The 16362-nt window shown below is 40.5% G+C and overlaps 1 protein-coding gene across 1 annotated transcript in view; it reads left to right on the forward strand.

The window, feature by feature from the left end:
• Window positions 1–12938, forward strand: part of LOC126159889 (poly [ADP-ribose] polymerase tankyrase-1-like) — a 49974-nt gene extending 37036 nt beyond the window's left edge. Inside the window, exon 3 of the mRNA XM_049916701.1 lies at window positions 12367–12938. Coding sequence (XP_049772658.1) covers window positions 12367–12859 — 493 coding nt within the window. The 3' untranslated portion in view covers window positions 12860–12938. The remainder of the gene's footprint in view (window positions 1–12366) is intronic.
• Window positions 12939–16362: the final 3424 nt, after the last annotated feature.

The raw sequence follows: 16362 nt of genomic DNA on the forward strand, positions 1-16362 counted from the left end.
GGAAATGGTAGATATTGTCATCAACAATTATTAACTGAAGCACAACAAACTGTAACTCTTTAAATAACAAATGTGCTTTGATAAGCAGTCTTTTAATCTACTCAAAGTATATTTGGCTGTGCAGATGCCAACACAACATTAAATTCAAGTTCAAACAGTTTCTCATGAAATGAAGAGTGGTAAAACTTTGTAATTCTGATCAAACAGCATAAGTGCAACAATTAATCTTTTTCACCTCAAATCAATATTTTTCTTTTAAATAGTAACTGTACTACTGTGGGCAGCTTTTCAAGTAAAGCAAATTATTTAAGAAAATAACTGCAGATCAATTTAAAAATGCACTGGAAGTGGAATATTTCTGAAACTATAAAACTGAACTTTAAACACTATAACTCCACACGTTACGAAGCAATCACAATTATTTTTACAACTGCTGAATAAGTCTTTCCTTAATAAGTTAGGCTACTCGGAATTAAATTCATTAGGATGGGATTCCTGTGCAGATTTGAGATTTGGGATAATCACGGGTGTAAGACAGATTTAAGCACATTATTATTAAAATCAATAAAAGTTCACAAATGCCTGGATAATTTACAAAGTGCCAAATATAAACAGTTTGGTGGAAGGCTGGTTGCACTGGTGGCGTAATTTGCAGTGGCTGTTAACATGGCGGCGATGCAGTCATGGCAGTAGTGTTGGCCTCGCCCTGCTGCAGACCTTCTTGGAATCGGAATTATATTTTTAAAGGGCCAAAAACAATGCCATGATAACAGTGTCACCAAATGCATCACCCGAGGCCCATAAATACTGCTCTTAGGCTCCTCTGCCTCAAAACTGCAAGAACGTGAGCCAGGATGTTCCGCTACTGCTAGCGAGGTGTTAACCACAGTACTGCTCAGCCCAGACTCCTTACCCGTCACAAAGGACGAGCTGTCACTTGCGTACCAACCACATCTTTTTCAGTCCGCCAGGCTACTTCAATAACTGTATCTTGGACATTCAACCCTACATTCCCTAACTGTGGACCAAGTCATTTACAGTACATTATATAACAATTATTCCAGTAGTTATTTAAATCCACAAGCACGATTTAAACAATATTGTTCAGAAGGTTCACATAACTGAAATACATAGTCAAAGAATTTCCATGATAGATACTACAGTCTACATAAGCAGCATTACAAATTGACATAGAAATATTGATACAAAGTAGGTCAAAATTGGATGTTACATATGCCCCATGGTTCACTGAAGTCTGCTGTCAGGTTAACATCAATAACACCTTAATGGTGTCGAACAGTCAGAGAAATAATCAATTCTACCAGAGTTGGGTTTGAAAACACTATACACTCGATACACATAATTACCAAAACAAGACATAAGCATCATTATTCAGCTATGTACACCTATCATAACTGGATCTCATTTTGAGAAACAGTTAAGTTGAGTAGTAAGTAAAATTTTTCTGTATTGCCAAGATTATTGAGAGTAGCATGTTGTAAGCATTCAAAAAATGTAGGTACACTTATACAAGTATACCCCTACAAATATCACAAGAAATTTGACATTTTACGTGTAACACATCCTATTGCATAAGTTTGAAGTTACGAAACAGGAATCTACAAATGCTGCTTCTAATAATAGCAGTCCATTCTTTGATATTTACATAAACAAACAAAGATATTTAAAGTGAACCTAGTATTCTTTCTCACTGTCCTTATTTGAAACACAGTCCCTCTTTGAAAACCATAGCAAACACATAAAATACTAACAGGGGTGATAATCGAATAATTTTCCTACCTGCCATAGCATCTCACAGTCTGACAACATTTGACACATCACGTATCTCATCAATCGATTGACTGCCCATTTTTGGTTTTGGAAGTCTTCCAGACACGTTTTCTTGCCCGACTTTGGCAAGTGTTTTATGCCGCCCACTCTGTATTTTAGGCAATCCACATTTCTTTTCAATTCGGCAACATTTGCCTTTAGCCATTTCAACATAGAGTTTCACATTTTACAACAGCTTTTAGAATGTGTAACTTACAAGAAGGTATCAGCAATTTTAGATAGGTACCACCATTTATGTACAGACATAAATTGCAGTTAAGTACAGTACAATATCTTCAATAGAAAGATGTACGAGGGTCAGCCACAAAGTAAGTTCCGTTTCTATTTCTATCCGCAGCAGCGCTACGATCGCAGTTCCGAGCACGCGCGGCAGTTACTCTGACTCAAGGAGAAGACATGTACGCCATTTTCAGATCGCTGCTGCCGACGTGTGCTTTGTAGTGCTTCCTTATATTGTCAGCCGTAATTGAAAACGGGGCCGTATGTGAAAACAGATCTATGATTCGTTTGCTTAATGTAAAGAAAGTTAAACCAAAGGAAATTCATCGGTAAATCTGCAAGGTTTACGGGCAAAATGCTAGGAGTGATTCAGTGGTTAGAAGATGGGTGACACTGTACAGTAAGGATGTGATCAAGTGCACGATGAAGAACGAAGTGGACTCCCACCTGTGGTTATTGATGAACTGGTTCACACAATTGAAGAGAAGATTAAACACAACCGTAAGTTTCCACTTAGTGCCCTTGCTATGGAAGTTCCGCAAATCTCGCAATCACTAGTTCATGATATAGTTACTGAAAAACAGAAATTTCGAAAACTTTCTTCACGTTGGGTACAAAAAATTCTTACTAAACAAAAACAAAAAAAAAAAAAACACAATGGATGAGCAGTGCACTTCAGGCTTTGACACGCTACAATGAAGAAGGCGATGGGTTTTCGACGGTTTTCTTTCTCGGATAGTCACCGGGGATGAAACTTGGGTATCATATGACGCCCCTACGACAAAACGGCAATCAATGGAATGGAGGCACACTTCATCCCCAATGAAGGTTAAGCCTAAGCAAATCTTGACACCTTGAAAAGTCATGTGCACAGTTTAATGGGACAGAAAAGCCATTTATGTTATCGATTTCTTACCACAAGGCTAAACAATCAATGCACATGGTTACTGCGAGACCATTAAGAAATTGCGCCGCACAATACAGAACAAGCACCGAGGATTACTGTGAAAAGGTGTTTTTCTCCGTGATAATGCCTCGCCTGACACGGCGTATGTGACCTAACAACTCTTACGGGAATTTCACCGGGACGCGTTTGATCATCCTCCGTACAGCGCAGACCTCGCTTTTAGCGACTTTCATCTCTTCTTACACCCAAAATCTGTCCTTGGTGGTCAACACTTCAACGATGATGACGAGCTGAAAGAACATGTTACCATATGGTTAAATACACAGGCGGCAACCTTCTTTGAAGAAGGCAAACAAAAACTTGTGCCATGCTATGACAAGTGCCTACATAATTTCAGAAGCTATGTAGGAAAGTGGTTTAACAGTTGTAGATTTTTGTACAGTAAATATTTTTTATGTATTTGTACACATCTGTTTTATATAACCAAACAGAACTTACTTTTTGGACATACCTCGTATTTCCTTTACAGCATAATACACATTTTAATTTCTGTATCACTTCTGAATATACTTCATTTACTAATTCCTAGGGACATACGGTTTGAGATCCACTATATTATGGACACCAAGGGGCTTCTTGGACTTTGGATAGATTAAATAGAAGGCATTGTTGTAAGGTATATGTTGTATTATGAATGGCGTGTTATATATATTTTTAATTTCATGCTTAAGTTCACTTGATTTTTCATGAGTCTTCAGAAGAACATAGCCTCCAATTTTGAACGTGGCAAACTTCAGGTTCCTACTGTGCGTATTAGATCTCGTTTCTGCTTTGTTTCTTCTTTCATCAATTATTTCTTCTGTACTAATCCCAAATCTGTACATGGTGGGAACTAGTTTTTTTCTCAATTAAACATTTGTTCTTATTATTGTGCATTATTTCCTCAGGTGTGAAACCAGTAGATTCACGAGGCAAGATATTCATTACACACTCAAATTCAGATACAAATCTGCCCAGTTGTCGATGGAATAGGTCCTACGTAACCTTCCTATTTCCTTCACATACCGTTCAACAGTGTTGCGTGCTGGATGTTAGGCTGAAATATATTTAGTTTCTACACCATTTTGCTCCATGCCATCTTTCAAGATTTTGTAATTGAATTGGGAGCCATTATCGGACAGTACTGCTTTGGGTTTTCCAAATACTCAATCATCCTATTGAACACTGACTTTGCTGTCACCTACAGTTTTGTAAATGTAGAAAATACTTCCAAAATCACTAAATTATATTTGCAATTACGAGAAGTTTTGGGGAAGGGGCGCCATACAGATCCACGGATGGTAAATCCACGGTATCTTCAGGTAACGTGTTCTGCATTGGGCCTTGGTTAATTCTGTTGATTACCTTAGCTCTCTTGCAGGTGTCAGAAGATTTAATATGTTCAGTGGCCTTTCTACGCGCACTATTAGCAATCACTATAACAATAGCCAGTTTATCTAGACACCCCTTTGTCTCAATGATAGGTGAAAATAATCTGACATTGGTATCAAATTTGATAGGACAACACACCTTCCATTCTTCAGTAACGAAGTCTTTCCTCCTACGCAAGATACTTTTAAAAACTTCTCAGTCTGGGGATATTATATATTATCAAAATTTACTTTCACAGATTTCAAGTTGGATCATCATTTTCTTGGTATATCATTTTTTTGTAAATCGTTGTTTTCTTTTTGTCTGAAACTTCCTTCATGTGATTAATGTGGAAAGATTAATCTTCATTGGATTCCTTGAGTACCTCATAAATACCATTGGGACAATGCATTGCCACATAAGTTTCTGTTCCCTTTACATAGCAGATTTCGCAATTAAATTGTTACAGGTATAAAGCCCATAGAGTTAGCATGCCATTTAGAAGGCAAGATTCTTCAAAATGTTGGACCCTAGTGGTCAGTGTGTATGATGATCTTATAACCACACAAATAATTTCTAAATTTCTTTAGGCCTGTACTATGACCAACTCCTCCTTCTGTGTATGGTATAGTTCCTTTCGTATTCCATCAACATCCCACTGGCAAAAGCTATAGCTCTGTTCTGAATTTCCTGAACCATTGACCTCTTGGAAAATTTCAATACCAATCCCATAGGTGCTACTGGCGGTATTCATATGGAAAGTCTCTGACAGTATTGGCTGATGTAAAACATTTATTATGTAAAAGTTCATTCTTCAGAGATTCGAAATCCAGCTGACATTCATCTGTCCAAACAAACGCACTATTCCTTTTTAAGAGGTTGTTCAAGTATGGGTTATTGAAGCCTTGCCTCTTAACAAATTTTTTGTAAAATCCACACAAACCTGGAAAGGCTTTCAACTGTTGTCTATTTATTTTATTTTATTTTTTTTTTATTTTTTTTTTTTTTTTGCGAAAATAACGCAGCGACTCGGTGACAGGTATGGGTGAGGCGTTGCCAGACCTTGGAATCGTCAAAAAATTAAATGAAAGAAAAGGGGTTAAGGGCGTGAATTTCTAGTCTGCATGTAGTGGGTTCGAATACCGCAACTTGCATGAATTTTAATTCGTGATAACAGTTGTTAGTTAAAAAAAGTTGAAATGATTCTTGCTACGTATGCTGAAGGTCTGGGTTCGTTTCTCAAATCCGGCAATCATTTTTAACAAGCATAAGTAGCATCTCTCCCACCTCTGGTAGCCTGGAGGAGAGTCGGTACAGGCTGGGCCCTGACAGAGGAGGAAGTCATGCCAGGTCGAAACTCTGTCCCCAGTTACCTTTCTTAAGCGATATTTTTTTAAATCAGTCAGTCAATCGCCGTTCAGGACCACAGGGCACTTGACTCTTACTGTATTCGAGCCTGAGATGTGGAAAACTTGGCGCTGGACTGGGATTCGAACTCAGCTCTCCCTTTTCGCGACGTTCGCTGCCTTTCAGATGATACATTTCCACCGCGTCATTGTTTCCACTTGTCTGAAAAGTCATAAAGACCTTCACAAAAGACACATGTCTGGGTTGGAATGCTGGTAAGTCATTTTGAGTTGTACCATGCGCACACCAAACTACATGTGACAAGTTATTATGATTTTTAACGCCTGTCTGCGCTTTGTCAACAATAATGGTGGGTTCTAGTTTTGACTTCCAAGTCTGACAGGCAGCTTTTCGTTCTCTTATGTCAGTTTCAAACATGCCACTCCTAGCAACTGGTGAAAGAGAATAGTACAGTCAATGTGTCTTTGTATGTAGTCAACAACGATGTGTCTAGGGTTCGATTCCTAGTCAGCAGAAAACATTCATCATGGTATTTACAATTCATACATGTGCACATTTCGCTGCTCATGAAGTAAACCAATATATAACGTCTACGAGTGACTATAACCCGTTATTCATAAGAATAAACCTGATGTAAACCTTGCACTATGTATTCTTCGGCATTTTCTGGTACCTCATTGGATTTCTTTTCACGTGGAACTGCCGCCAAGCTGTCTGAAGTACTGTCAGGTACGGTAATAAGGGTATGTTCTGTGTGGTGCGTTACGCGCACATGGACTGAGCGATAATACGGGACAACAGCTGTACCGGTGCCTTTATCTTGGACAGCACTGGCCGGTCAGCTGGTGCAGCTAGCCTAGTGTGGCGTGCCCAGCTGCAGTTCACACGTAACAAGAGACGAGCAGAGGAGCAATACAGCTTCGAATGTCATTTAATATTTAAGCAGAATGAAATAATACACTGCAAATCTTCCTCAATACGCTCCTTAGACGACTAGACGCAAACCGCAACACATTATCGTTTTTAACTAATGTTTTATAGTAATTATAAACAAGAATGATGCAAAAAATGAAATGATCATATGGCATTGTTGGCCGGGAGGCCCCATGCGCAGCAGTTCCGCCGCCGTATCACAAGTTCTTTTTAGTTGACGCCACTTCGGCGACTTGCTTTCGTCAATGATGATGGACACTGTAACGGAACATATTAAAGGCTTTACTGTACCGAAGTATGCGATACCCTCCAAATTCAACCAGTTCAGCAGTATTTATGATTGTAGAAAAGTTATTGTGTATGTTAACAATGATTGCATAACATGTCTCCATAAACAGTCAACCCATTAAATTATACTGAGTACCTGACCCACACAAAAGTTTATATCACTTAATCACTGATACAGCAAATGTCATCATGTAAAAACACTAAGTTCATCTTAAATAATTAATATGAAGTACGAAAAATAGTGGCCAACTTAGGTATTTTGGATCTCCTTAAATAAAAATCACCCAGTGAAACCTATTTGTTCACTAGGAGCAGTTTCACTCAGTATTCACGAAATCAATCCTATTTTAGACGAAAACCAATGTAATTCTTAATAATTCATGTTATTTACTTATTTATGCAAATTAGAGAAGTCAATTGACATACTTCTAAAAAACGGCCTTTTTGTAACAAAGAATTATTCTGTCAAGTCAACAAATCTGTCTGTCATTTTAATAACATGTTAAATTATGTCACTCGATGCAAATTAATAACTTTTCGGCACAAATTATGATAACAGATGTGCATGTGACTTATGAACTATATCTCTTTTTAGTAGTTCTTTGACAATGTTATAAATACGAGCAGCAAGGAGGGTCGAGAGGCAGTCGGAATGTCACTTTGGTAAAGTGTGTTTGTGTGTTATTGTTTGAGGTGGATAAACAATGCAAAGAACATGTAACGGAAGTACTACTTTGTGTTGAGTCATGGTCTTTGGTGGACAGTGGAATTAAGATGGCCACCAGAGTAATAAATATTTGAAGTTTACATATTTGTTGGTTTCGCTCGTTCTTTATCATCAAAAGCACATAAAAAACACGGGACCTCATGTTTTTAACACTAGACAACCAGATTTAGAGCCAGCATCAGCATCGAGACACAGCAGCGATCCAGCAAGTAGCAGCGATTACCACAACACAATGCATTTTAATGGCGCCAACCTAACATCAAGTGCTAACAAGCTCCGTAAATGGGAGTGAAATAGTGCGACTATAGCAATTAGCTATATCTACGACCAGGCGACCATTACAACACACAACACGCAGTTATCTCGAGGCAGAGAAAATCCCTGACCTGGTCGGGAATCGAACCCGGGACCCCGTGCGCGGGGAGCGAGAACGCTGCCTCAAGACCACGAGCGGCGGACAGCAAGAATGATGAAAAGTCCTGGCTGAACCACGTGGTATTTTTTCTGTATAAGCTGTGTGTAACGTAAGAGAAGAGTGAAGTATTTCACTGTACAGGTAAATATTGAAGCCACTGAAGTATTACTTATAGTTAGTCGTCTGGTAATCTCTTAGCTCCTTCCTTACCCGAATACGAGAAACACATTCAGTTCACCTGCTGCTAGAATCCACGAAGCCAAACAGGCACAGCATTTTCTCTTATTCTTTTATGATGAACCCGTTCTACAAGGCGCCAGCGTACGACAGTGACGTGAAAAAGCTGCGTGCGTTAGTTTCGGTACGTCTGACAGCTTAACAGTCTTGTTACTTCTTGGGCCATATCCCACTGCTTGGCTCCATCTCAGTTCTGTTGGGTTCATATTACGTGTTTGTACGATACTTATCTACCTCTATGGCATAAAACGATGGACATAGTCCAAATAAAGAGGATTTGGTTTCTCATTTTTGCATTAAAAAATTAAACTGTTATATTTTTTAATTTAAGCAACTTTTATGAACAGCATTTCATAAAACAGATAATTAGGAATTTGTATTTGAAATGTAAACAGGAATTTCTCATCCAATATGTAATTAGAAACAAGAAGACATGCATTATTCTTAAAAAATGATGAGTAGTTCTATAATTGCGAGATGTAGGTATTTCAAATTGAACGAGAAAAAAAAAATGATACTGGGGAGATTTAAACAAACGCACGAATAACCGCGTGTGGTTTGCATTTCGTTACGCTACCGACTAACGTACACTTTTTTTTGTGTTACTGTTGGGTAGAATGTGAAGCGAATTATGTTAGATTTTCTATCGGACTCGTAACTTTAGACGAGGACCGAAATGTAGTAAAAAAAAAAAGTCGATACACTCGGACGCGAACACGTGACTGTAAGTTTAGAATGTATGACTATTACCTCTTTTTTTTACGATTACCACTTTTTTCCTTTTTTCCTTTCCGACTGGGGCTCGAACGCGGGATGTCATATGGCTAAAAATGGCTCTGAGCACTATGGGACTTAACATCTATGGTCATCAGTCCCCTAGAACTAAGAACTACTTAAACCTAACTAACCTAAGGACATCACACAACACCCAGTCATCACGAGGCAGAGAAAATCCCTGACCCCGCCGTGAATCGAACCCGGGCGCGGGATGTCATACTTAGATGGCAGACACTTTTTTTTTGCTCGCTCACCCCACAGTACAATACCGCGGCCAATTTAAATTTTTCTTTTTTTCCCAGACACAGGAAAAACACCGAAATTGTACACTCAAATGGCAGTGTATTCCTTCAAAAAACGAAAATAGTCACTCTTTTTTTTCCAAAGTACTTATTGAAGGCAATCAATTAAAATAAAAGAAAAGAAGTCACTTCACTTCGACAGTCCGGATACCATTATAACACTGCAAGCCGTATGACTCCAAACGGAAGCAACGCTGTTTTAAGAAATGAATCGTCCACTTCAGGAAATAAATTCTAACCGGAGTATACTCGAGTGCCACATTTTCAAGGAGGACTTGACTAACGGAACCATCGCGATGTGTAAACAACACTTTAGGACCAACCCGGGAGAGAAGTCTTTTTGCTTGAACGGGATCATAAAACTTCACAGAGAATGCATACAAATCAGAATCAAAGTAAGCGGTATCTACCTGATAAGGTGTACCACGGATAATATCAGCCAACCAATCCTGAATTTCTAAGGAGCCAGGTTGAACACGACGCGTCAAAACTGAAACGAACAGTGGCTCGACGAGGAACAGATTTTGGAGACTCGACGTATACTATGGCGCGGGCAGAAAACACCGCCGCCAAGAGGAAAACGACGACAGACTCCGCTACGCCAACTACGATGTGACTCCGGCCGATACACCAACAAGACTGAGCTGAGCGGCTCCGACACTAGCGGCGCTGCGGCACAGGCGGCAGTTAACGACGACCTGCTCGCTCGACGCGCAAGGCGATTCTGTCACGATCATTTTGGATTTGTAAACAACTGCATTATGTACAACTCTGGAAAAACCTCAAAGCCGATTATCTCTGTAAATTTATGAAAAAACATTAGGAACAGCCTATTTCTCGGCACTTTTTAACCATGATTTTTCACCACGGAACAGAGAGCAGCCTCAGCCAGTTTCATACTGCGCATTGACAGCACGACAATCAGAGCACAACGCTGCAGAGGCTGTGACTGTACACGATTTTTGAAGTAAAAACTATGTGGCTAAAGCGTGACTAACAAAAACTTTGATGGCTCTTAATGCATTTGAATATCTTAAAGTTTCATTTAACGTAACTTAGTAATAAGATATCTAATACATAAGTAGGTCCTACTTCCAAGAGTGTTGACAACACCAGGGTACGTGTGCTACGGCTTCTGACCAGTCATCGCATTTGCATTTGTTTACACCAGGTTTATTCTTATAATGAACGGGTTATAGATGTCAGCGTCGATAGGTGCTGGGTTGGAATCCCCATAAGACAAGACTTTAGTCTCTTCATTTCAGTTTGTCATCTCGCTGTTGCTGAAAAATGATTTCTAACATTTGACTGTGCTTAGTTAACCATCCAATTAAGTGTTGGGTTGGAATATCTGGTAAACACAAATCTGTGTCAGGTCGTTTCAAGTTTGAACATGCACACTCTTTGTTACTTGTGACTGAAACCATACTAAAAATTTGTCGTCTTTACTTGCTCGATTGAATTCCCAGACAGTAGCGCAGTAAAAAAAAAGTTCGTCGTGTAATTTGAAGGTGGAAGTTGCTTTGAAGGTTCATTTTTGCAATAAATTTGAATTTGCAAGCGTAATGGCTGTGTAATCCCCAGCAACATGTTTCTCGTATTTGCATTATGGAATTATTAATTTGCATCTAAACTGATGGTCGCACAGAGCAGTTGTCTCTTGTGGCCCCATGCAGTGAACATTCTGTACAGGCAAAGACTGTACCGAAAACAGAGCAGATGATCAATGTCATGTGGACTGATCACGAATCAGGCGAATCACAATTCAGATCGATCCACAAAGTTTAGGGTATGAAGCCACATAAATTCAGCCTCTTCTAATATTTCGGCTGAATACCGTCCAGCCATCTTCAGAGTGAGCCGAGGTGACTGACGCCGCAGCACTTGGTCCGTCCTTTTAAACCTGAGGACCGAACCACTGCGTAAAAGGACGGAGCAAGTGCGGGAGCGTCAGTCACCTCGGCTTACTCTGGAGATGGCTGGACGGTGTTCAGCCGAAATATTAGGATAAGAGGCTGAATTTATGCGGCTGGATCCCAGAAACTTCATGGCAGTGTCTTTACACCGCGAAAACACGAAGATGGACAACAAATCAGATTGTACAGATGCTTTTGAGCATGGTAGTACACGTTAAATACATGTGCATATGCTATCAGCCACACAAAATGTGATGTGCGCACACACACTCACACACAGTTTTTTTATGGGGTGGAGTGGCCAATATGCTGTATGTTACGCCTGAATTGTTTCGAAGACATGGTTGTCTGTCAGAGAGTTTCAGTATTTGGTGAGGCTGTGTCAAGAAAACTGCCAGTAACTGGAGTGAAATTTTTGTGGCTGCATATCAGGAAAGTGTGTCTTTGAAAACCGAGGTATGGGATTCTTCTTGTGTGTGACCTCTGGCAGTGAAGCTGCAGACAGAGTAGTAGTATTAGCTGCAACAAGCCTGTTCTGTAGTCGAGGTGAGCGACTGGTTAGCTGTAGCGTCATGATAGAAATGGAGCTGAATTCGAGAGATGAGTGTGACAAAATGTGACAACGTAATTCTTTCAGAGGTTGTGTAATGCTATTTGTAAAGGACGATGAGTGAAGAATTTTTTATGAGGGCGGATAGAACAGAAAAGCTGTAGCTTATATTGTAGGCTTGTTTCATGACACTTTTGTATTCACAACAGTTGTTTCCTCGTGCAGTTCGATTCTCGGCGGGGTCAGGGATTTTCTCTGCCTCGTGATGACTGGGTGTTGTGTGATGTCCTTAAGTTAGTTAGGTTTAAGTAGTTCTAAGTTCTAGGGGACTGATGACCATAGATGTTAAGTCCCATAGTGCTCAGAGCCATTTGAACCATTTTTTTCCTTGTGCGGCAGGTTTCCTCGTTATGTGGGTGTGTTGTGTGTTTGTAGCAGAGAGTGGCAGTTTGTGTGTTTTGTGCAGGAGGCTCTCTGCAAAGTCGAGAAACATGAGGCTGGTCCATGCGGCTGGGAAGAGGGCAGTGGGGCAGCTGAGGGCGCTGCTCGCCGCTGGGGCAGACGTGGGGGCGAGGGCCGGGCTGGAGGGGCGGACCGCCCTGCACTGGGCAGTGCACAGGGGAGACGTCGAGGCGGCGAGGCTGCTGCTGGAGGCAGGGGCGGCGGTGGACGCCAGGGAGATCAAGGGCAAGCAGAGGACGCCTCTGCACCTGGCTGCAGAGGAGGGAGGCGCCGCTGTCGCGCAGCTGCTGCTGCGGGCGACTGCTGACCCCAACGCCAGAGATTGCAGAGGGTGGAGGCCTCTGCATCTTGCGGCAGCCTATGGCCAGGCAGAAGTGGCAGCTGCGTTGCTCGACGCGGGGGCCGACAGGGGGGCCACAACTGGTGATGATGGGGAGACAGCGCTGGACATCGCCAGGGAGTCGGGCTACAGGCGGGTGGTGGAGATGCTGTCATGAGGCAGCCAGTACAACGAACTCTGTGCGAAAAAAGAGTACTGACACAATTTATAGAAGAGCAGTATTCATAATTTTTAAATAAAGAAGCAAATAACTCAATCCTATTGTGACTCACTAATTTCAGCCCTCCTCAAGTAGCATACAGCACAAAAATACTCTAAGCAACGCTGTAGCAAAACTGAGACAACGCCAGATAACAGCAAAATAATTCAGATAACAACAGACAATCTATCTCTCAAGAAAAATGTCGTGAGTACTCTTCCAGATTAAACTTGGCAAAAGTCAACAGGTCATTGTAAACAAACACAACTGTTCTATAATATCTGATTGCTGAAAAGTATTTCACAGCAGTCTATAAGGTGCTGTATCAGACTACTTTAATTTGCAACGTACACTGTTATATGAGTTATGTCAACCGAATTTTCGCTTCTGATATCACACTTACTTTACTTCAGCATATTCAGCATACATTGTATACTACCATACTCCCCGTCTCTAATTACAATGAGATATTAGTAGCAACATCCATCCCCCATAACGCGCCTGTCATCAGGAAATATACAGTCGGTCCACATTTAACTAAACACATTTAGAGCACAACCTCACCCCTCACAGTACCCCCACAGCTGTTTGTATAAATTCGATACTTCACCAAACTGTACTTTCTCTCTAGTTTGTTTAGGAGTCACCTCTTTTATAATCCTAATATAATGCAACCACCAGACAAACTGTGACCCTCTTGCAGAACAGTCCTTAAGGTCGTCATCGTGTTTTGCAGTATATCGTTAAAATTGCACTTACGAAGAGCATTGAAAAGGCGCAGAAGAAGTCGCTCAAACCCAACATTGCCTTCATGAATCTTTTCAACAGCAAAATTTCTGATCTGAGACCCTCCCTACTAACGTCTACACACTAGGAAGATTCGTCGTTTCCCTTACATAGTTGCACAGGAAACAACATGTTTGTGCAGTGTGTGGCTGATCACAGTACACTCTAGTTTCTTACAGCTGTGTACTAAAATAGGAAACATTTAGTTAAAACTGTTCTTCCAGCTCTGGTTTAAATCGTCATCTGGTGCTTCATCAACAAATCGTTTTCTTCTGCCTTGCCGTTTGTCTCCGTCATCAATCATTACATTCAGTTCAGGTGATATTCCAATATTTTCTGCTACTTCACAACTTCCTGCGTAGATAGTATCCCAACATTTCTCAGTTGATTTAATTCTTCTCCGAGACACGTATTAATACTATTTACATGTGTTGTAGTTTCTCTGGTTTGAAGTACAACTATACGTATGTTTATTCCAGATAATAATTTCAAATACTTCTGAATGCTCCTTAGTTCAATATGTTGCTCCCGCAGTCAAAGTTATTAGCAAGTTCAACCAGCCTTTGTAATCCTGGCGAATTCTCAGCAAATGGATGCATGGTGCCAACCCGCATAGACCATCTCGTTGCCGATATTTTCTTTTAAAACTTTCCATAGCTGCCACATCCATTTTAAATGAGTTTCTTAGAAACAACAGCTGTCCTGAAAACAGAGGAGAAACGTCATCGGGAATTATCGCAGTTATCTCGAGTGCTTCTTTTTCCCAGATATTCCCCATATGTGGCACATGTAAGCTGACGTCTGATTTCTATGTGTGCAACTATGACTTCCATCTCAGACACAATCTTACACACCTCCGCCATGATATTAAACGCTCTTCATGGAACTAAAACAGCGCAATCTTATGCCCCTTGCCGAAAATACGGAATGCACCTGACGCCCTTTATCTGGTGTTGTCTGCTATTTCCTCACATTGGAACGGTACAGCACGCTTCAGCAGAGTGGAAACAGCCCATAACTCCACCTCCTTTCCTCGAATCGTCAAACACGCCAGTATCCACTACTGGTAACTGCTCTATAACGGGATATCCTATATTCTGAAATGTGATCCTATTTATTTAAACCCATGTTTGTATGGTTGGTATCTGAGAAATTATTAAAATTTATTTTGCTATAGAGATACGTAAATCTACGTGCAGGGCAACAGAAATGCGTTAAGATTACATTTAGAGCGGGAGTACGTGAAGCACACGCTACACGAAGCAGAATCCAGGCTAGCCAGTAAGTCACTTCGCCTGCGAGAGAGCAGTCCGTTTTTACGAATGCTATTTCACTGCAAAACGACTAACCTTAAAATGTTGGCCCTGAATATTGTTAATTTTTATCTTTAGAGTTGCAAACAATCACTCTATCAGAACTGTTATTGTAATCATAGAGCAAGAGAACATAAAATTTTACACATCTCACCTTGTGTTAAAAGTGCTTGAAAATAGACAAAATATCAACTGTCTGAAATCTTTTAGCGATTTGAAACGGATTTTAACAGATACATTCTGACAGTCACTGTACCTTATAGAGGGCATTAACTTTGCTGGTAATTACACTTGTTGGACTATCTGTGCAAACAGAAGGCTCGTCTGTTCTGCAACCTGTTACTACTATGATAATGATGGAACTGTCACAAACCAAATTTCATTTACCGCTCTTGATAACGATATTCAGTGCAAGCGGTATCTTATCAGTTTCCGTAAAAATGTTTCTCCAGTACGCAACTCGCGATGTGTAGTTCCAGTATGCAGACACATTCATAAAGGTAAAGAATGAAAAATGCTGAACTAAAGTCCACCACTGATAAATGAGAACAAAGATTCCAAGTATAAGTGTGCTTTATTAAGCCACAATAGCAATACACTCTTTCACAAAATTCTCACAACTACACAGGTTAGCAAAATATTTCTTAATAAATTTCCCATATACAGTTACTTTCCTTAACATGTGTTTCAATTTTAGGACAAAACCTTATGTTGCATTATGCAATTTCCCCTATAAGCTTCAGCCATACGCAATGTCATAACAATAACGAACTACACAGTTACAAATATACAAAATAGGAACTTGTTATCATTACTCGAAATATGTTAGTATAATGTCCTTCTTAGTTAATGCTGTCTCCAGTTTCCAGCTGAGTACACGGCCAGACTGCCCTACACACACTGCCTGCTACTGACTGGAAAATAAGTGACACCTGTGGTCTCGGGAACAGACCTACAACGAATATGGTTATGCCGATACTACAAGAGTTGAGTGCATTTGTCACATTCACAACTACACTCACATTCATGGTCCAAAGAACTTGAAAATTCACATAGCAAATAGGACAGCCCATTTCAATTTCTCACTAAAATGCCGACACGAGTTATTTCTGCATTATGGGCATTTTCCAAAAAGCGTGTGGCTCCAGTTTAGCGGAAATATCAACTGCTGAATCCAGTCGAGGGTGGAACGGACAGTCTACAGTAGAAACAGTCCAACATTTCACTACCACTTACACACGTAATTTCATTGCCGCATTGTACACAGTGCAGGAAGGCCATCCTTGCATGAAATATTGCCCGGTTTCGGACGACAATTGTGAATTCTGTGTCTCTGGAGAGAGACCCATACAACCGTACCTC

This window comes from Schistocerca cancellata, unplaced genomic scaffold (genome assembly GCF_023864275.1).
Source record: "Schistocerca cancellata isolate TAMUIC-IGC-003103 unplaced genomic scaffold, iqSchCanc2.1 HiC_scaffold_1148, whole genome shotgun sequence".
Classification (NCBI taxonomy): Eukaryota; Metazoa; Arthropoda; class Insecta; order Orthoptera; family Acrididae; genus Schistocerca; species Schistocerca cancellata.